The sequence below is a fragment of the Borostomias antarcticus genome (assembly GCF_949987555.1).
Source record: "Borostomias antarcticus genome assembly, chromosome: 16".
Taxonomy (NCBI): Eukaryota; Metazoa; Chordata; class Actinopteri; order Stomiiformes; family Stomiidae; genus Borostomias; species Borostomias antarcticus.
This window is the reverse complement of record NC_140249.1, coordinates 3,363,302-3,385,801: the sequence shown is the minus strand read 5'-3', so window position 1 is coordinate 3,385,801 and position 22,500 is coordinate 3,363,302. Positions and strand designations below refer to the sequence as shown.

The 22,500-nt window shown below is 47.0% G+C and overlaps 1 protein-coding gene across 1 annotated transcript in view; it reads right to left on the bottom strand.

Annotated features, from left to right (window-relative positions):
- stac (SH3 and cysteine rich domain) overlaps positions 1-22,500 on the bottom strand; it is a gene marked incomplete at both ends in the record, with an annotated part of 43,209 nt that overhangs the window by 16,706 nt on the left and 4,003 nt on the right. The window contains 5 exons of the mRNA XM_084450717.1: positions 425-506; positions 1,046-1,152; positions 1,661-1,742; positions 10,878-11,011; positions 20,826-21,204. Of these exons, the coding sequence (XP_084306843.1) occupies positions 425-506; positions 1,046-1,152; positions 1,661-1,742; positions 10,878-11,011; positions 20,826-21,204 (784 nt within the window). The remainder of the gene's footprint in view (positions 1-424; positions 507-1,045; positions 1,153-1,660; positions 1,743-10,877; positions 11,012-20,825; positions 21,205-22,500) is intronic.

Here is a 22,500-nt window from a genome sequence, read left to right as displayed (position 1 = left end):
AGACCAACATATCCGCCTGAATATGATGTCATTGCTGATGCATAGCCATGACAACCATAGACACTGTTGACAACATGGAGCGAGAAACAATGTAATTGTGTTAGTCCCACCCTTGTCCCACAAGCACCTATAAACGCTGTAATATAGAGGAGAGAGAGCCTAAAAACCCCGTAATATCTAGAATATAGGAGCAAAAACCGTGTGTATCTCTGTACAGAAATCCATACAGTCTGTTTCTCTGTACACGGCACACTGGCCTGCCTGCACAACGTGCCTGTGATAGAACAACGCTACACACACACACACACACACACACATACACACACACACACACACAGCGCTATGCACCATCATCGCTCTGTTAGCTGTGATAGAACAATGCTACACACACACACATTCACACACACAGCACTAGGCTACTCACCATCATCGCTGGGTTTCCTGGTGAGCTCGTGTCGGCTAGTGTGGGCTGTGGCCTCCTCTGGCACCTGGGCCAAGTCACTGGCCTGCACACGCACGCAGGCACATACACACACATACACACACGCAGGCACATACACACACACAGGCACACACACATGCACAGCGGGGAGCGGACAGTGGTTGTTACTGTACTGGAAGCAAGATTACTTTTCGCAACAGTGTGCTGGAGCAAGTGGGGAAAGGCGTTTAAAGATCATATTACAGAGGCTAAAGACCACGTATTTGAAAACCACAACAAGGCCTCGCTTTGGGGAATCACAACTGTCGATTCATAAAATCAGATTGATGAAAACAACCGTTTAGCGGCCGAAAATAGATTTTTAGAAACTGCATTCTCGGTGCCCCGTCCACCGCCATTACATGGATATACTGGCTCGCGCTGGATTTTAAATTTCTTCTACAGGCCTCCGAACTACACCAAAGTGATCTCGGTGAGTCAAACGTCTTTCGGTGAGTCAAACGTCTTATAATATGTCGTAAATAAGGTCCAGGTTGTCAAAAACGAGCATTGTCCTTTAAAGGGACAGTCCGTCCAGAATAAGACAGCTGCAGCGGTTCTTACGGAGTTTCTGTGCGGTGACTCGGAGCCGCTCGGCCTCTTGGTCCTCTGGGCCAGGGACGTGCCGAACCTCAGGGCCTCGTAGACCGGGTCCACCTTGCTGCCGCAGGCTGGGGGCAGAGAGAACACGCTCATCAGGACAGGACACCGCAGCTCAAATCAATCTTATACAGCAGGCGGCGTGCAGCGAAAGCCGCTGTGGCGTTTACGTTTCCCATTTTCAGTCGTACAGGCCGGCGCTTTTAATCCGAAGCAACTTGCAATAAGTACATTTGTCTGGAGTAAGTGAAACGACTGTACATCACTACAGTCATCGTCAGTCATTTCGTAATTTCACACACACACACACACACACACACACACACACACGTTGAAGTCACGTAGGGTGACAAAGATAAACTGTTTGGGGACGAGGAGGAGAAAACAAAATTGTAACCCGACATTTTTGATTCCCTTGCTGTTTTCTAGTAATGAATAATCAAATGTATTTACTTTCATACAGTAGTAAAACATGCACCACAGGTCTACTGGCTGCCTCTGGGTCTGTGCATCACTGTGACTGTGTAGAGCCTGTGGTGTGTGAGAGAGAGAGAGCAGAGAGAAAGGGAACATGCTCACCGATGGGCATGACTTCTTTGATGCAGCCAAACTGTTCCTGGATCAGCAGTGGGGAGCTGTAGTAACGTCGAAAACCCTTGGGCTGTGGAGAGAGAGGGGAGAGAGGGAGAGGGGAGAGAGGGAGAGGGGGGAGAGAGAGAAAGGAGAGAGAGGGGGGAGAGAGGGAAAGAAAGACAGAGAGAGAGAGAGGAGAGAGAGGAGAGAGAGGAGGGAGAGGGAGAGAAAGAGAGAGAAAGTAGAGAGAGAGGGGAGGGAGGGAGAGAAAGAGAGAGAGAGAGGGTAGGGTAGGCGATTTTTAAGTTTATATTATGTTCCTCGTTTATATTATAACTCTATGGCCTCCACGCATATACGTTATTTGCATCATTTGTATGATGCCGTCTAGAAACAACCTGGTCTCACCCGGCAGACGTCAGAATTCGACGTATGATGGCGTCTATATATGACGTTTGGAGGCGATGGACAAACGTCGAATTCTGCCGTCTGCCATGTGAGACCAGGTTGATACAGTATACTAGCCTACACCCTCTCATGAGTTATTGCTATGAGGCTGAGTATCGATCCTTTCCTCTGATGCGCTGCCCCTCTACAGGACGGATAGAACAACTCAAAATTGACTTGATTGAATGTTTCCATTTTTCTTGAGGAGAAACCGTTATGTAACCAACAGCCGGTTACGCAATGGAGCGTTTTTACAGGCAGTAATAATTCCACATAGCAGTAATATTTCCACATAGCAGTAATATTCCACATAGCAGTAATATTCCACATAGCAGTAATATTCCACATAGAAAGGTAAAGAGGCTTTGCCCGTGGTATATTGTGAATATACAACAGCTCTTAGCCAATCAGATTGCAAGGTCGGAAACATAATTTCTCTCTCTCTCTCTCTCTCTCTCTCTCTCTCTCTCTCTCTCTGTCAATCTCTGTCTCCCTCTCACTCTCCACCCCCCCCCCTCTCTCTCTCACTCCCTCATTTCAAAACATGTACTTGTGTCCACTGGCCTGGGTATGTATCACTGCAACCAGCCAGCCCGTGAGACTGGCTGATGCAGCCAGAGTACAGTATTACTGTAATCAGATGATACTCTCAGCATCGTGTTTCTTCCTGTAGATCAGAAAGTACACAATGTGCGGCGACCCTCCCCCTGTCCAGAACCACTCAGAGAATCTCGCTCTTCATACTTCAATACAGGCTTTCAGAGGCCGATCGTTCATATAAATGTGATGCCTCTGTGTTTCCTGTTTGTTCCCATTGAATCAATACTTTGTCCCCTCACGTGTGAGCTGGTCCCACATCCAGAACAACGACCTTGTGGCCCCAGACTCCAAACAGCCTCAGACTGGAGCCTAATGCTGGGCTCACACTACAGGACTTTTAAGATCCTGACTGCAAAATCGTGTCGCATCGCGCACATAAGGAGAATCTTAACAGACGTTCTTCTTGCGAGTCTCAAACAAGCACACACTACAAAATTTGAAAGTAACAGCTCTTCACACTACAGGATGTTATCGTACCCGAGGGAGAAACTAACCACTGGTCTCGCTTGTAAAGTAGTGACGTAATAATCTAAATATCCAACATGTTTGATATTATCGTGGCCGCCCCGATGGATCTGCGAGTATAAAGTTGGATCTTTAAACTCCTAACATCACCTGTCAATCTGGCCCAAAAATCCGTACCGACCAACATTCCAGACCAGATTTCTCCTCTGATTGTTGCGAGGACTGAATCCTGGATGAGTCCTCTAGTAAGAGCCTGGCATAGTGTCGTACAGCCTTAGATGCGCTGTACTTGAAATATATTCAATCAATCAAAGCTTTATTTGTATAGCGCATTTCATACCCAGAGGCAACACAATGCGCTTTACAGAGAACAAGGGAGGTGGGCATACGACCCTCTCTCTACATATTCCAGAGGGAAGCAAAAAAACAGTAATCACCCGGGGGCCAGATAAATATTGATCATCATTTAACAAAACACGAAGCGTAGCATTGGGGGATATGGAAGGAGACAGTCCCAACCTAATTGGGACTGGCTGGAGGAACAGATCATTAAGGAACATTGTAAATCTGTATCTCTAACCTCTTTATGGTATTGTCCAAAAGACATTGCCAATTTGGATAATCCATTGATACAGTTTTCTATCAAGGTGGCCAAAATGCTACACAAGACACTGGGAATATCCGGGTCATCCCTCCCATCCTGCCCAATCTGGATGAACCCTCTTTTTTCAGCGAGGGGCGACACATTAGATAATAAACAGTTGCAAGATCAGGGTGTACACCAAGTAGGACAGATTGTGGATGATGGGGCCATAATCTCATTTGAAGAACTGAGGTCAAAATTCAAAATAGATGCCTCCTCATTTCTTCCATATATGCAGCTGAGATCTATTGTTAAAAAGCTGAGATGTAGCGGCACCCTGGTGGGTAGCCACAGTGAGCTAGATGTCGATCTTAAAACGATTACAGATGAGAGAGGACTGGTTCCTAACATATATTTGCGTCTTCTCCTCTCCATCCCCAATACTAATTTCCAGACACAGATGAAGTGGGAGCAAGACCTCAATATTTCCCTCTCCCCTGATGAATGGGACAATATCTGGAAATATTCACTAACTAACTCAAAAAGTGTAAGGCTTAGGGTTATCCAGTTCAAGATCCTGCATAGAGCTTACATTACTCCCTCCAGACTGAAAAAAATGGATCCATCTCTGCCTGGCCTCTGCTGGCATGGCTGTGGGAAGAATGGCACGCTGGTGCACTCTCTATGGTCCTGCCCAACTGTGAAACCCCTTTGGGAGATGGTTGGGGAGGCACTCTCTCAGATATTAGACATAGAGATCACAATGGAACCAGCAGCATGTCTGCTAGGCAAGTATGCGGATGGCCTGCATAATGCAGTTGCCCAGAAAATTATCTCTCTCGCATATGCATCCACAGTTCGGCTTATCTTGATGAACTGGAAGGTTAGGAAACACAACTGCTTTTGTTTAAATAACTGGCTGAGTGAATTTTTGAATGTTGTGAGTATGGAGGGAGCTAGTTCATGTTTACCTTATGCTGACAGAGGGGAGCAGGGAATATGGTCCAAGGTTAGGTCATTCCTTAATACACTCCCCAAGGAAGTTCTTTCTTTATGATTGAAGCTTGTATTGTATGTATGTCCGTTTTGTATTAATGTATATGTGTACATGTGTATGTGTCTGTGCATATGTGTTGCATGTATACATAGGCCCTATATGTTGTGTACGCTTGTTTGTATACGTTGATCGTTATGTCTGAGCTACACTCCCCTTTCCCGTCCCTAATCCTGCCTTTGTTGTTGTGGTTGTTTTCTTTTGTCTTGTCTTTGTGTTGCGTGTAAAATGTTGTCTGACTGTAATACATGTTGTAATTGTATGTGGTTAAAGGAAAATGCTCGTTTTTGACAACCTGGACCTTATTTACGACATATTATAAGAAGTTTGACTCACCCAGATCACTTTTGTGTTGTTCGGAGGCCTGTAGAAGAAATTTAAAATCCAGCGCGAGCCAGTATATCCATGTAATGGCGGCGCACGGGGCATAGGGAATGCAGTTTCTCAAAATCCATTTTCGGCCGCTAAACGGTTGTTTTCATCAATCACATTGCATGAATCGACAGTTGATATTCCTCTACGCGAGCCATTCTTTCGGTTTTCAAATACGTGGTCTGTAGCCTCTGTAATATGATCTTTACACTGGCTATGCTCCCTCACATTCTCTGCGCTACGATCGGATTGTTGCTGACGAATGACGACGACAATATTCTCGGCACCAACTACGATCGTAGCGCAGAGAATGTGAGCCGGAGAATAGCAGGCTGCGCGCTGGCCTGTGCGCATGCGTGCTGGAGCAAGTGGGGGAGAGGCTTGTAAAGATCATATTACAGTGGCTACAGACCACGTATTTGAAAACCGAAAGAATGGCTCGCGTAGAGGAATATCAACTGTCGATTCATGCAATGTGATTGATGAAAACAACCGTTTAGCGGCCGAAAATGGATTTTGAGAAACTGCATTCCCTATGCCCCGTGCGCCGCCATTACATGGATATACTGGCTCGCGCTGGATTTTAAATTTCTTCTACAGGCCTCCGAACAACACAAAAGTGATCTGGGTGAGTCAAACTTCTTATAATATGTCGTAAATAAGGTCCAGGTTGTCAAAAACGAGCATTTTCCTTTAATGTTATGTCTTCAAAAAATAAAATATCAATTAAAAAAAAAAATGTTGTGAGTAGCATTTACAGGGGTACAAGGTCATTTCACTACAATATGTGGTAGTGTCTAGTCTACTGACTGAACTGAACTGTTTATAATGTATCTGTATGAATTGTTTATGTGTATTATCTGTGTGTGTGTGTGTGTGTGTGTGTGTGTGTGTGTGTGTGTGTGTGTGTGTGTGTGTGTGTGTGTGTGTGTGTGTGTGTGTGTTATACATTGCATGTTGATTACCATTTCAAAGATCTCTCTCTCAGATGTTGCATTTGGTTTGCAGTTAGCAGAGTGAACTGGACTGTTAATCTATTGTGTTCATTAACCCAACAGAGCTCCCCTCTGCCGTCACCCTGCCTGTTTGCGTTGTGTTTAATTAGCCCAGGGGTGGGTGAAATCTCCATTGCTAATCTGCTTGGATTAATTCTCCAGTCGTCATGACTCGTCGCGATAGCACCAACTCAAATTAGCAACCCTTGAGCTCCACAAGCACCTTCTCAAGAGCTGCACCTTCTCAAGAGCTGCACCTTCTCAAGAGCTACACCTTCTCAAGAGCTACACCTTCTCAAGAGCTTCCATCTCAGCCGCCCGGAGGCGCGCTCCTCAACGGGAAGGTTGAGAGAGTGTCGTGATCACATAATACACTGAATGAGGCCACTGACACCCGTCCAAAACACGAGATTTGAATCAGTATGCGTCATCGCTGGAGTGCATCCACCGTTCCCAAATGGCTTCTGTCACGCTGTTGTGTTTGGAGTCTAAATGACATTTTCCAGAAAATGAATGTGCAGTCGGCCTAAATCAGGACAAATCAACTGTCACTTTCCGTGTTATTACCAGGCTCGCATCTGACGGGATGAGATAACAAAGGCTGACCTTCCCCTCGCTTCTTCACTGTGGGGTCAGACTCCTTGTGAAATTTCAAATCATACCACATTGCATTCGGCTCCAAGCTAATCTCATGAAGCAAGAGTTTTTGTCTGAAATAAGCAGGAGAACTGCAGGAGAAATACTACTGTCCAAGTTCCGAGGAACCTTAATTTAGAGTCCTACTCTGGTCTGCAGGGAATACTTATCTAGCCCGACCTCTCAACCTCATTTTCCATTCCTGAAAATCTCCACACGGCTTATCCACAAGACCGCTCGTTGGAGACGGAGAGAGAGAGACAGAGAGAGACAGAGAGAGGGAGAGAGAGAGAGAGAGAGAGGGAGAGAGAGATAAAAGAGGGATCACTTGTCATCCTGTGTGGCTCGTTCATTCTCATGGTTCAGTGAGACAAGGGGGTTCAACAGCCTCTATTCCAAACATTTCCACTCAGTGACCTCAGTCATGTGCAGTTATTCATTAATATTCCCAGCTATTCCCATCTAATCAGATTTAGTCCTGGCTATTTCCATGATATAATAACCCCAGCTATTCCCTGATGTTCCCAAATGTCCCCAGGGACACCTGGCACCTCTGGGGAAACAGGCGAATGGAATTACATTTGACTGAATCCCACCTCCCCCCCAAAAAAAACAACAACACACACACACATTCTCAGAGCAGCCTGTTGTGATGCTGGGTGGGGCCAGAGCAGCCTGCCAGGCCCAGAGCAGCCTGCCAGTCTCAGAGCAGCCTGTTGAGATGCTGAGTTCGGTCAGAGCAGCCTGCCAGGCCCAGCGCTCCCCTGTGACGGAATGTCCTTGAAGTCATGGCGTTCCTGTGGAGGGGCTCATGCTCTCTGTGACCAGAATACAGACTCACACAGAGCCCAGGGGGAAACACGTCACACAATATGGTTATGTGACAATGATATTGACACACACACACACACACACACACACACACAAACACACACACACACACACACACCACTCTCTTTATCCCTCATCCTCCCTCCGCTCTCTTTCCCCACATGGGGTAGGGGTGGGACTCTTTTAGCGATTATAAAACGATTATCAACGCATTGTGATGATGATTAAATGTCAACCAGAGCGAGCATGTCACCAACAAGCATCTGTATGGGGGGCTACCAAGGCTGAGTGAGAAAGTGGCATCCAGGAGGATGAAACTTGCTGGCCACTGCCACAGACATCATGAACTCCCAGCCAGCAAGCTGGTGCTCTGGGAGCCGACACACGGGCACCGATTAAGAGGACGACCCACACCAACATACCTGGACGTACTGAGGAGGGACGCAGGAGTGGAGAGTTCTGCGGAACTGGCTGGATGTACGGAAGACCGAAATGATTGGAGACTTCGCTGTCAAGCTTGTCTGAGGACAACCTAATGATTGATGCATCAGCATGGCGGTAGACGCCCGCCAGCGCCCCCTCACCACGCCCGCCTCTTAAACAACTGGCCAATCACAGGACCACATGTCCTCATTAATATGCAAACCAACAGATGATACCCAGAGAGGGAGAGAGGTGATGAATGGCACCACGGGCAGCCTGATCCTCATTATCACCTAGTAATGGAGAGGAGGAGGGGAGGAGAGGAGGAGCCACTGACAGTATGCACGCCACGCCAGGCACAGATCTCCAGAGATCACACGACAATCTTGCAACATCTGTCTCACTGACTTGATACAAGCTAGAGATCCCTCACTACTACATTTCCCATGTCAAAGACAAGTTGATGCTGGAGCTACAATGTTTCCGGCATCATGATATTTTTTGGTTCCTCAAGTGTACATCCTTTTTTCAAGGCCCAGTCCTCAACCCCAAGCTCTAGTCTGGGACTGCACTGAAAAACACCATACGAAGGGTGTGATAACCATGACATATGACTAGCAGCATGGAAGCAGGGATGTGACAGCATCTCTGTAGGTAGTGAACAGAATCCTCCTAAATGACCCTGATTAATACCTTCTCGTGCTCTGGAAGCTTCACCGCAATGGGAGTCTAACAATGATAATGACGCCATAGATGATGCATGTGTGTGCGTGGAATTGGAATTGGAAATATTTATTTCAGTGTCATGCACCCTGGACAGGGTGCCCAGCCCGTAAGGACTTACAAGACACATCAATAGTAAACATAGACAAAACATCAAACACAATCATTCCACAACAGACATTCCATTACAATCAAAAGTTAACTAATAGCTCCAGCCATCTTCTTCAAGCCATATTACATGTAAATAATTTAGCAGTTCTTAGATTCCATGCTCTCTTAATAAAGGTAGCAGCAGTGAAAATCTCTTCTCTGAACAGCCACTCTAGCTTTGCATCATCTCCTAACCAGAACAACTCTGGCTTCAGGTTTTTCAAATAGAAATAGTCTGGGATCATCATATAATGGACAATAAAACATCAAATGAAATTCGTCCTCTGTCACTTCAAGATCACACACCGTACAAAGTCTCTCCTCCTTAACAACAGAGTTTAATCTACCTACTTCAATAGCCAGAGGAAGGGTCCCCGTTCTGAGCTGAGCACAAACAGATCTTCTACATCTATCCATTGGCAGAGTCACATAGGGTTCTGGGCTGTACACATTTTTAATTTGACAGTAGGTTCTAAGTTTGGGTTTGAGCCAGATATCGGTGGCCCATTTCTCTTCATGATCAAGAAGTTACTTGTGTTGAATGAACAGTATTGCACCACGCATCTTAAACCATTTCTGTAGCGAAACTGTCACAGAAAACTGCATGCATATCACTACACCATGGAAAACACCATGTGTTTTCTCCCAGTTAAAAACATACTTGGCTATTCTGCCCTCTGGCATAGTGGAGAGACGGTTCCATAATCTTATCATTTCCCCCTTCTGCTTAATATAGCAGGGCTCCCAGCCCATGCCCCCCTGTAAAACCAGCACAGGTGTAAATCTGTGCACACCCAAAAAACAACGAATTGCCCGATTTTGAATGGCATTCACCTTGGGAAACTCCTTACTTCCCCACACTCCAGCTGCATAGAATAAAATTGGGGACACACATGCATCATAAAGCTTAGAAAAAGTACTATAACCCAGATTTTTACATGATTTAAATTTACTTATAATGGAACCTAAATTATTGCATTAACTCCTTCAAATCGTAGATGTTCATACAAAATGAAGCCTAGATATTTATATATACTAGTAAAAGATAAGGACAACCCACCAACATAAAAATCAAAGGTACTTCTTTGTACTCTCGGTTTTCTGAAGTGTACAATTTGAGTGTTTCCTTGGTTAATTGATAACCTCCATTTTGTACACCACAAATTGACTATATTTAACAACTGCTGGAGCTCCTCCTCACTCCCAAAAACTGTGTTTTTAGATTATGCGTGTTTAGAATGATTTGTTTGTGTACACAGTCGATAGTGTGTGTGTGTGTATGTGTGTGTGTGTGTGTGTGTGTGTGTGTGTGTTAGGGCTGCACGATTATGACAAAAGATAATAATTGTGATTATTTGCTTCAAAATGGTAATTGCGATTAATAATTGTGATTAATATTTAATATATATATATAATATTAATATATAATAACCAAAATGATCCCAAATCACGGACTTTGATACCTTTCTTGCTACTAACTCACTGACCTCGTTTTCGCTCATTTTTTCACTACTCACGGCTGCAGGTACTCTTGTGACACTTGTCTTGACCTACTGCTATCTGTCTTCTCAGTGAAATTGCTACGCACAGCGCGCTCAGCGGGAACACGTGATTGGTCAGACAGCATAAGCGCCTGTGATTCGTCCGTGTAGTCCTAGCACACTCAATTCATAGCAAAATTATTAATCACATTCTATCGGCCTTTGGCGATTAGTTAATTGCGGAGGTCATAATCGCGATTTCGATTAATTCACGATTAGTGTGTGTGTGTGTGTTTGTGTGTGTGTGTGTGTGTGGCAGATAAGGCTCATCGCAATGCGAGACTACGTCATCAACATTCTGTGCAGCCTATAAATATGAACAGCCTAATGGCTATCTGGCTGGTATATCTGGAGATACTAGATAATATGATGATGATGATGAAGACGCCGGTGCTGATCTCACCAGTTTGCCCATGCAGCGTTGCAGTCCCACCCCGTTCTCACACTTGTGGTGGATGCTCATCTTGCAGGCCTTGCAGCGTAGACCGTGCTTGGCCGTGTTGCCTGCCAGGAACACCACGTGCTTGGCCGTCGTACCTGTCGGAGGGAACAGAACACACACATGCAAAACTAGCACTTTTGAGAGTCTGATAATTGCCCTACCACCGTTTAGGTCATACAATGGAGGTGGGTGGGCACCTTGAAAAATCATTCAAAAACATGTTAAACTCTAGATTTCAAAGACAAGAAGCTCACCGAGGGTCTATCTATCTATCTATCTATCTATCTATCTATCTATCTATCTATCTATCTATCTATCTATCTATCTATCTATCTATCTATCTATCTATCTATTTACTGTATCTATCTATCTATCTATCTATCTATTTACTGTATCTATCTATCTATCTATCTATCTTTATTGGATTTGTTGGTTAATTCCCTTGTTTATTGTCTGTTTGCTTCTGTTCTGTAAGGATTGAATGAGTCCCAGGAAGCTATAGAACCAGTCTGGGGGGGTTGAGCAGGGGTGTGGTCAGTTTAACAACTGTCATTGGTCAGCAATCACAGCCTTAACAGTCAAGAGTAACCATGACGATCATTCCGCACTCGCACAGCTGTCAAGGCAACGTCTGTCAGAACAGCCTACACCTTGACGAGCCTGGTGTCCAGACCGGTCCAAACCCACTATGTCTCTCCAGACCGGTCCAAACACGCTACGTCTCTCCTGAGAACCAAACAGGCAGAAACAACAGTGACCTCTCCGCTTCAGAACAAACACCATCCTCAATAAACTCACTGTACCGTCAAAACTTATTACTTAAAACTTCTGATTAAATTGGACCCAAACTTAATCCAATCATCTTCTCCTCTGACTCCTTTCACCTTCAGAGTTACGCCCTCTGTCTGTCTTTCTCTCCAGGGTACCAATGTCCTGTCTGTCTGTCTGTCTGTCTGTCTGTCTATCTGCCTGCCTGTCTGTCTGTCTCTCTACCTGCCTGTCTGTCTATCTGTCTGTCTGTCTGTCTGTCTGTCTCTCTACCTACCTGTCTGTCTGTCTGTCTCTCTACCTGCCTGCCTGTCTGTCTGTCTCTCTACCAACCTGTCTGTCTGTCTGTCTGTCTCTAGATCAACCTTTCTCATTTAATATGGTCCCTGATGAGTCAACACAGGCATGACTCCAGCTTGGCTATATGTTAAAGTAAGGGCAAAGGTACCAGTTTGTTTTGCTAACTATTGCTAACTAGCGTAAAGTTACTAGTCCTTCACCTCACGATTAGGGGCAGGACTGAACCATTTCATGCAAATAGAGAGGGTTGGGGGGTATTTGACTCTCTGGATGTTCACTTTTTGCCAAAAACAAGAAAAGAAGAGGAGGGAGGAGCAGTTTTCCCGGCCTGCGTTCAGATAAAGACCTTTTCCGCCATAGTCTCGTCCCTCAGGGATGAAGAGAGAAGGTCAAGGTCAAAGGTTAAAGACCCACTCGGGCCTGTTCAGCATGTGTGCTCGTTTTGTCAGAGATTTCTGTTTAATTAACTCTTGGTTCTTTTAAAACAAGCCTGAAGACTTTTCTTTTTGCCACTGCTTTCTAAGAGGAGTTATGTTTATCAGTTTACTGCACTGTAACTTTTATTCCTGTATTCTATTTGTCCTGCTTTTTGTTTAAATGTCTATAATGACTTACTTTTTGTTTTAATGCTTTTAATTTGTCCTGCCTTTTGTTTTAAATGTCTATAATGTCTTGCTTTTTGTTTTAATGCTTTTAATGTCTCATGTAAAGCACCTTGAATTGCCCTGTGGCTGAAATGTGCTATATAAATAAACTTGCCTTGCCTGCCTTGCCTTGCCTGCCTTGCCTTGCCTTAATAAACCCATAAAGAAGAATAGGCTTGTTTATCCATTCACATACAGTGTACAGATGTTTTATTCATAGTTGCCCTGCAGGGAGAGGAGTTTTCCAGTCATGACTAGCAGTATAGTCATGTCAAAAGTTTAGAAAGTACAGAAACTTTTTTTTTTTCAAACTGGAGATTATAAATAATGTCTCATACATTGAAATCTGAAAATATTTGAAGAAGATATGCTTCTGTGAATGCTGGGACACCTGAAATCACTAAGCAGAGAAAAAGGGCTTCAAAGATTCAGAGCGGTTCACACTTCTCAAAGGACATGGATTTGATGACAAAATATGATTATTTAGTGAACCTAACACTGTTGTGTGTTATATTAAGTGGGTTCTTCAGTACTTCAACCTTCGTAATGTGGAAACACAAAGTAAAAAAAAAAGGTTTTTGCTCATAGCACAATTCAAGGTCTACCTACTTGGGGACCATGTCACCAGCGGCTGTCACCCTTAACCAATGACAGTGGCGTAACAGAGAACAAGGCAGTCTGACAGGTCACTAGCTGACCTGTAGTGAGACACCACAGACCATTGTTGATGGTCCTGGACTGAGGTGGGCGGAGATGGAGGTGACGTGAGAGATGCTGTCACAGTTTACATCTCAGGGCTGAACACGGTCAGCTCAACACACGTGGTAAGCCGTCGCCATAGATCCCTGGCTTTTTCCCTGTTGACATGTAATATCCGGGCCGAGCCTGGCGCAGTACGAATGATCCTGACAGTGTGATCCCTCCCATCCATCCCACCGGCATGATTAACCACAGTTAGGTCCGCCCTCATTTGTTATCGTCAAGGAAACCTATATCAGCTCCCAGGCCTGTATTGATTAATCAATGAGCACGTGCCCCGACCCAGACTTTCCGTGTGCGTGCGGACATGTTCACAAGTTCCTCCTCCGGACCGGTCTGGTTTGTCGCGCCGGCCGCGTTTACCCAGCATGCCGAGCGCAGCGGACATGGTTCATAATTAACGGTGGTAGCGGGGTCAAGGTCAGGGTCAGGGGTGACAGCGATACAGGAGACGCGACACCAGAGCGAACACCAGATCCCCGAGCCCGGGGAGCGAACAGCACGACTACGGTCACACGCGGCTCGGCTCGGGGGACGCTTCCCAACACAACATGATCCTTAGTTACGGATAAAGTTGATCTCTTGTCTTTTTTTTTTTTTTAAGTCCCGTGCAACGCAAGTCTTACAATCGGTGTCACGGACGGGGGTGCAGTGAGAAGCCGACACCGGCGTTGGAAAACCAGGGCCCGGTCTCCTCCTGTGATGTCCTCTGTCTGCCTGACCACGCATCATTAACTCAGAACAAGAGGAGTCGCTATTAACGCGCAGAGATGGAAAAAACACATGAGATCCTTGTCTGATGATGAAGGGGGTCAATAACAGACAACAAACAACAACAACAACAACTACAACAGCAGCAGCAACAAAGCCAGCAGTTAGCCTAGCAGAGCCCAGGGTAACTCCAGAGCAGGGTGGTTACAGTAGCTGGTTCAGATTGGAGACTGACACCGGTACGGATCTGGGTCGAGGGCCGACGGGCTACAGCTGAGCAGGCCGCTGGACAGAGTCCTCTCACAGTCCCAGCAGGTCAACCGAGGCTCTGCCGACAGCTACAAGAGACCCTGGACACACCTCAGAGTGTGGCACCATCCCTCAACTGTCTGGCTTGTGTACCGGAGAGCTTCGGAGAGGCCAGACAAAACCCCCTCAAAAATCCCTCAAGAGTGCTGGACGGGGGTATGTCCTCCACATACACAAAACTCAAGTTATGACATTCAATTATACTCCCTCGTCGGAACTCTCTTCAAGGTACAATTTTCGTTGGGATTTAACACACATTAGATACTTGGGAGTAAACTTGCCCAAAGATCTGTCACAGCACATCTCTCATGGCCTCTGTGGGTGGGCCCTGCTCCCTCTTGACTTCCTACTGTAGGTTACGCTATCTTTTTTTTATCACTTCCAGTAGAAATCCCTCTGAAACAATTTAGAGAATGGAATAAACATATTTCACGATTCATTTGGGATAAAAAGAGACCAAGGGTTCAAATGTTCCACTCTCCAGTTGCCGCGGGAGGGCGGGGGCATGGCCCTCCCATCTTTAAGGGATTATTACTCGTCAGCACAGTTGAGACCCCTTGTATACTGGTGTGACCCTTCCTATGAAGCCAAGTGGAAGACTATAGAGTTGTCACTAATAGATATACCCATACAGACATGGCTCGGCTGTGCAGGCAGGGAAAGAGAACTGTTGCAGACAACGAGCCAATGGGTGAACTTATCACTTAAGGCCTGGGTAGAAGTGGTTAAACATTTCCAACTCCAGAGAGAAATCAAACTGCTTAGATGGCCAGCATATGACCCTGATTTTAGGCCAGCATCACAAGATGGTAGATATAGGTGATGCGCCTATTTAGGTATCACCTCCTTATGTAAGATAGTTAAGCAATGGGAGCTTAACTGTTTTGAGGATTTATGTCAAACATATAGGTTGGATAGGATAGACTTACAGGTATTTACAGCTCCGTGATTACTTTTGTAAGGATGTAAAAGGTTCTAATCCAAGAGATCCACCAATGGTTATTCATATATTTATTGATGCTTATAGCTCAGGAAATACAAAAGGCCTTATAAGTAGGTTATACCATGGTATTACATCACTGAATAAGGTCTCAACGGACTATGTGAAACAACGATAGGAAAAAGACCTGGACTGACATATCAGAAGACATGTGGCTGAAGGCCTGGGACATACAGTCACCCTCTACCAACTCCCTGACCTGGAGAGACTTCGGTTGGAAAAGCTTCATCCGCTTTTTTATCACTCCTAAACAAAAGTCTAGACAAACAGGTACTGAGCTTTGTTGCTGGAGAGTGTGGAGAGACCATGGCTGGAGAGTGTGGAGAGACCATGGTTGGAGAGTGTGGAGAGACCATGGTTGGAGAGTGTGGAGAGACCATGGTTGGAGAGTGTGGAGAGACCATGGTTGGAGAGTGAGGAGAGACCATGGTTGGAGAGTGTGGAGAGACCATGGTTGGAGAGTGTGGAGAGACCATGGTTGGAGAGTGTGGAGAGACCATGGTTGGAGAGCGTGGAGAGACCATGGTTGGAGAGTGTGGAGAGACCATGGTTGGAGAGTGTGGAGAGACCATGGTTGGAGATCGGGAGAGACCATGGTTGGAGAGTGTGGAGAGACCATGGTTGGAGAGTGTGGAGAGACCATGGTTGGAGAGTGTGGAGAGACCATGGTTGGAGAGTGTGGAGAGACCATGGTTGATCACGATCATGTTTTCTGGTCCTGTCCCTCTATTCCGTTTTTTTGGAAGGAAGTAGCAAAGATCATCTCAAGAACTCTGGGTTTTAGCATCGATATGTCTTTCACATTTCTCTATCTTGGATTTATACCTGATGGACTAAGTCAAAATGATGCCTACCTCCTAAAGATGTCAATGGTAGCGAGTAAAAAAGCCATCACAAAAAATTGGCTCCAGAAAAGTAGTCCTACTGCCAGTCTTTTTGTCAAAATTGTTGAAAATTTACGTTTATTGGAACAGATGACCTACTCTATAAGGCTTCAAAAAGAGTTGGGGGGGAAAACGGTGGGAAAAATGGTGTGATTATTTAGCCAATGAAAATTCTTTGTACTGATTGTATGTACTATGTTTATTAACCCAGTGACCTCCTATTTGTATGTTCTTTATTTTATTTTATTTATTTTTTTGGTTGTTGGATGCTCTCAAAAATGTGATAAACGTTTCTAAATAAAAAGTTTAAAAAAAAAAAAAAAGTGCTGGATGGTCACCGACTCAACGCAATATGGCGAGGAACCACAACGAGGCCCCTTCACACACACACACACACACACATCTAGCCGGAGAAGGATGAACTGTGGCGGCAAATCACCTAGACGCCGGCAACGCCATCTGACGATCGCTGCGTTTTCAGCAGGCGGTGATGAATGCTGGGGGAAGGGGGGGGGGGGGGGTGGCGGGGCTGAGTGGCCGGGCAATCTGGCGCGGAGCGGCCGCACACCAGGGGCGGCCATGATGGCCTCTATCCCTCTGCATGCTGGCCCACCTTAACTGCCCATTTCTCATTTACACCGCCGTAATGGGTTGGGCAACCGCGAGACCGCAACCCCCCCCCCCCGCCCTTAACCACCATCTTTTCTTCTCTCTTCTCCCTCTTTCTCCTCACAACTCTCTCTCTCCCCCCCCCATGTTTTCCACCTCTTCAAATATTCTCTCCCTTTTTATTTCTCGCTCTTTCTAGCAATTTCTCCCTCTCTTTCTCATAACCTGTGCCTCTCACAGACACATACTGTAGACACGGAAAGACACTCCGTCTCTCTCTCTCTCTCTCTCTCTCTCTCTCTCCTCTCTCTCTCTCTCTCGACAAGTCAACACATTGATCCTCTGAGCTCTGTTTCCCATCTCTATGATCTAATTTCCTGTCTAGAAGAGCTTCATCAGGCTCCTCTTCACCACTGTGCTGCTGCTGCTGCGCTTTGTCACACAACTTTGATTAGTTTTCTCTCCAAATTGGTTGTAAAAAAAACAAAAAATGAATGTCCCCTCACTGGTTGAAAGAGGAACCTGGAGATAAGGTCCAGTATTTGATCAAACAAATGTATTTGATCTCCTCATCCCCTACTCTGCTGTTCTACACTGACTGGGGTCAGGCTAGAGGTCAGAGGTCATTAGTAGATGGTCACCAACAACCTTTAGGACATCCGTCATAGGACTCTCCTGATTGGGTTAATACAGAAGATAGAGGTTTAAACAGAGCTTCAACTTCGTTGATGTAATGTTACCTGGGGTTGAGTTTCTTTAGTTGGTCACTGAGTGGAATCCCATCGAAAAATACTTTTCAGTTTCTGATGGCCAATGTAGCAGACGCTTTTATCCACAGTGACTTACAATAAGTACATTTGTCTAGAGTAAGTGAACCCGACTGCACAACCCAGTCATCGTCAGTAAAGCCTTCTGTAAGAACTGCTGTTCAGCTGTAAGAAGTAGCATCAGCGGTTACAGTGCTACATCAATCAACAATATCCTATGACAGGTGTCTTATGACAGGCGTCTTAAAGGTCATCGATAACCCTTCCTCCTTCAGGCTAAGGGGGCCGGGTTTTGTTCTATTACCAATATAAAACAGCGTGGATATGTCAGAGAGCCTGCCCCAACATCGGCATGACGACAACAATTACATCAATTACTGATATTGAGCTCTCTAAGCTTCCAGATGAAGATTAAAACAATAAATATACTAGTATTAATTACAGTTGGACTACTGTTTAGCATTTGTTTGTTTAGGATACTGTCAGTGATATACTTTAATAGTCCTGTAATAGTCTGCCCTATCTGTCACAGACACGCAGGCTTCCTACCCAGGGATTCTGTGAGCCCCTGGCCCTCGAACCGTGTTGTTTACTCATTCTTTTGGGAAGCAATCTCTCTATATATATTTACTTTATATGCATTAATAAATTAATAAAGTCTTTGTAGAAATCAAAGTTTGTTATTCCAACACACACACACACGCACACACAAAGAATATTAATCATGTTTATGCAGAGCCGCAAACCGCGATTTATCTCCTCTTTTGAACTCTGCAAATTACTTCCCCCTCCTCTGTCCCCCCCAGATAACTCTCCCATCCACGCCGCAGGAAAAAGACAGACATCCATTTAACAAGTCATTTGCTGTGGGCTCCTTAATCAATACCCCAGCATCACCCCCTGTCCTCAATCAGAGCCTTTTTATGTACTGCAACTAATCTGCAGCCGGCTCCGCGTGGCTCCCTAAGACAGAGGCTCTGTCTCCTCCAGCAAGGCCTGCAGCCACGCGTGTGTGTGTGTGTGTGTGTGTGTGTGTGTGTGTGTGTGTGTATGTGTGTGTGTGTGTTGTGGGGGTAGGCTTACACAAAACATAACCTTGGGAACAAAAGTCTTGACAGGTCTTGATTGGTGGTGTCTACTACTACTTTAAAAAAAATCAATACTGCCCACGGTGTCGGGCAAGTAGAACAACGTTTGGAAACCGGTCTTCTCAGATCCGAAAAAGTGTTATGGGGCGACTTTAGCTCAGTTGGTAGAGCGGGTCGTTCAGTGATCGAAGGGTCAGTGGTTCGAATCCCAGCTCTGACTGTCCACATGTCGAAGTGTCCTTGAGCAAGACACCTAACCCCAAATTGCTCCCAATGAGCAGGTTAGCACCTTGCATGGCAGCTACCGCCATTGGTGTGTGAATGTATGGGTGAATGAGAGGCCATTGTAAAGCGCTTTGAGTGCCGCTAAGGTGGAAAAGCGTTATATAAGTGCAGTCCATTTACCATTTATGTTGATATTGCTGGTAAAAAGAAATCTAGGTGAAGTGAACCTGTAGCAGACCTCCATGTGGTCTCGCTCGGTGTGTGAGGTGGTTCTGATCACACACCTGCGCCCCTCTGAAAGATAAGACATCTGGACAGAAACCCGGCCAACTCTCTCTCCAACCCTGCCTCATTACAGAGATGGATGTGTTCCCTTCCAACAGCCGTCCCACCACACACACACACACACACACACACACACACACACACGCAAACACACACACACGCACACAGTGTCATACACACATACATCACAGACTACCATAGGAACACACTGGCACAGAAACACAGAGACTCTCTTCTGTCTCAGCCCAGAGGATGTCCAGGCCAACTGTCCAACCACACACCCCTCAGAACCAGAACTAATGGCTGATATTGTAAAAACTATTACACACATTTGGATAATGAAACCCTGTCAAAACTATAGCTTTCAGTTGGGAAAGAGACTACCTAGTGTACCTACCCACCTATCTACCTACCTACCTACCTATCTACCTACCTACCTACCTACCTACCTACCTACCTACCTACCTACCTACCTACCTATCTACCTATCTACCTACCTACCTACCCACCCACCCACGTACCTACCTACCTACCTACCTACCTACCTACCTACCTACCTATCTACCTACCTACCTACCTACCTACCTACCTACCTACCTACCTACCTACCTACCCACCCACCCACCCACCCACGTACCTACCTACCTACCTACCTACCTACCTACCTACCTACCCACCTATCTACCTACCCACCTACCTACCTACCTACCTACCCACCTACCTACCTACCTACCTATCTACCTACCTACCCACCTACCTACCTACCTACCCACCTACCTACCTACCTACCTACCTACCTACCTACCTACCTACCTACCCACCTACCTACCTACCTACCTACCTACCTACCCACCTACCTACCTACCCACCTACCCACCTACCCACCCACCTACCTACCTACCTACCTACCTACCTACCTACCCACCCCCCTACCTACCCACCCACCCACCCACCTACCCACCTACCTACCTAACAAAAGAACATAGCTACAGTATCTACCCCCCCAGCGAGCCCCCTCTCTTTCTCCTGTCCTGTTTCGCCAGCCGGCAGGTTACAGGTAGGCAGCAGCAGCTCTGCTCAGCAGATGTGACCTCGGGTTCGAGTCCCATTAGGCCTGAGTTACATAACGAGCGGGGGTCAGCCAGACAGCCGGGCAGGAGAAGTAGAGCATGTGTTTGGGGGAGTGTCTGTCTTGAGGTGTTCTCAGTCAGACAGAGGCAGGGAGGCCTACTGACCTGCTTCTCAGTGAAGAGAGCAGCCCAAGTGGGGCGTGGGGTAGTCTGCTGTCATCCTGGCACTGCGGGGAGGAGCTGGGGGGGAGGTCCCTGACACACAGTGCCATGGACAACAGGGAGGAGTTTCCATTTTCAATTCTTATTTTCAGTCTAAGTGTGGGTATGACAGACTCGCACGCGTTTCCATGCTGCCGGTCACACAGAGAGAGGGGATACGCAAACAGCACGGGGCAATCAAAAGAAGTACTGCAGCACGAGATCTTTTCTATGGATATGCCAAGTGAGCAGGTGGATACGCCACGGAAAAAAGAGCCATTTCCATTACCTACGATCATGTGGTTGCACACATCGCAGAAGGTGGGCTTCTTGAAGATGTGCTCCATGAAGCTGTGTCCCGACGGGTCGATCTGGAGGCCGTTTCGGGACGTGGAGTGGACGGAGGTGGGCGGGGGGGCGCTAGGGATGATGGCGGGGGGCACGGGGGGGATGGGGAGGTTGGGGGACAGAGGGGGCGGGGCCGAGGAGACGGCGGTGAGCTGGGCGCCGGGGCCGGCCAGGTAGCTCGTGCTGCTGCTGCTGCTGACGTCGGACAGGAGCTCGGTCTGGAGCTTGTTGTCGCTGTTGGCCCTCTGGAAGAAGTTGTCGGCGCTCTTGCTGCGCAGGCTCTTGGTCTTGAAGGACAGGGAGCGCCTCAGTCTCTGCAACTGAGAGAGAGAGAGGGAGGGAGGGAGGGAGGGAGGGAGGGAGGGAGGGAGGGAGGGAGGGAGGGAGGGAGGGAGGGTGAGGGAGGGAGAGAGGGGGAGGGAGGGAGGGAGGGAGGGAGGGAGGGAGGGAGGGAGAGAGACAGAGAGAGGGAGGGAGGGAGGGAGGGAGGGAGGGAGGGAGGGAGGGAGGGAGGGAGAGAGGGAGGGAGAGAGAGAGAGACAGAGAGAGGGAGAGAGAGAGAGAGAGGGAGGGAGGGAGAGAGAGAGGGAGGGAGAGAGAGAGGGGGGGAGGGAGGGAGGGAGGGAGGGAGAGAGAGAGAGAGAGAGGGAGGGAGAGAGAGAGAGAGAGAGGGAGGGAGAGAGAGAGAGAGGGGGAGGGAGGGAGAGAGAGAGAGGACAGGGTTGGAGAGAGGGAGGAAGGGACATTAGTTTCACATTATACCCTGTATGTCTATACGCTATATTACCTCGTATACTGTCTCTACGCTATATTATTGTCTTTTATCACTGCAGGGAGGACAATTCCAGCTTTGATAGCCGTCATTACAAAGTCCAGCTGTGCCACCGCTTCCTTCTATTGCTAATCCCAGACCTCCCTGCCCCTTTTACTGTCCACTCCTCTCTCCCATGACCTGCTCTCAATTCACCTCCAGCCCCAGGACGAGACCATTAGTGTCAGGCCTCACGGCGGGGTGCCGCCTCCCTCCCTCCTTCCTCCTCTGTCATCGGAGACGGGCCTATTTCTGCTGCCCTGGCGGTGGGCAGTGAGATGAGCACAGCCAGGGGTCTGTGGGGGGAGCGGTGGGGGCTACCTGCTGATATCTCGATGGACACGGTCACGGCTCTTCTCTGTCCTGGCCCCGCAGTGGTGGAATGACCAAAAGAGGCGCTGCCTGACTTTTGCCGCAGTCTCAAAACTCACCTCTTCAAGAAGTTTTACTCTTGCACCTTGGCTAAGAGCACTAGATCGTTTAGAAAGGAGATGCACTTATGTGCAATTATTGTACGTCGCCTTGGATAAAAGTGTCTGCTAAGTGACTGTAATGTAATGTAAAACCCTGACGTGGTAATGCAGTGTCCTCAGGGTTAAGCTGTGCATCGTCCCCATCCTCCATTTCTGACACGCTGTGCAGCGATTCCACACCTCAGCCGCAATTGGCCTCATTAGTTCCGGAACACCGTTTATAGGAGCTCTCCGGGGTGGGGGTGGGGGTGGGGGGCTGGGTGGGGTGTCCTTCTCCACCTCTGAACAAGGACTCTCTCTAAATCCAGCTCACTCTACTCTCCCCGGTCGGG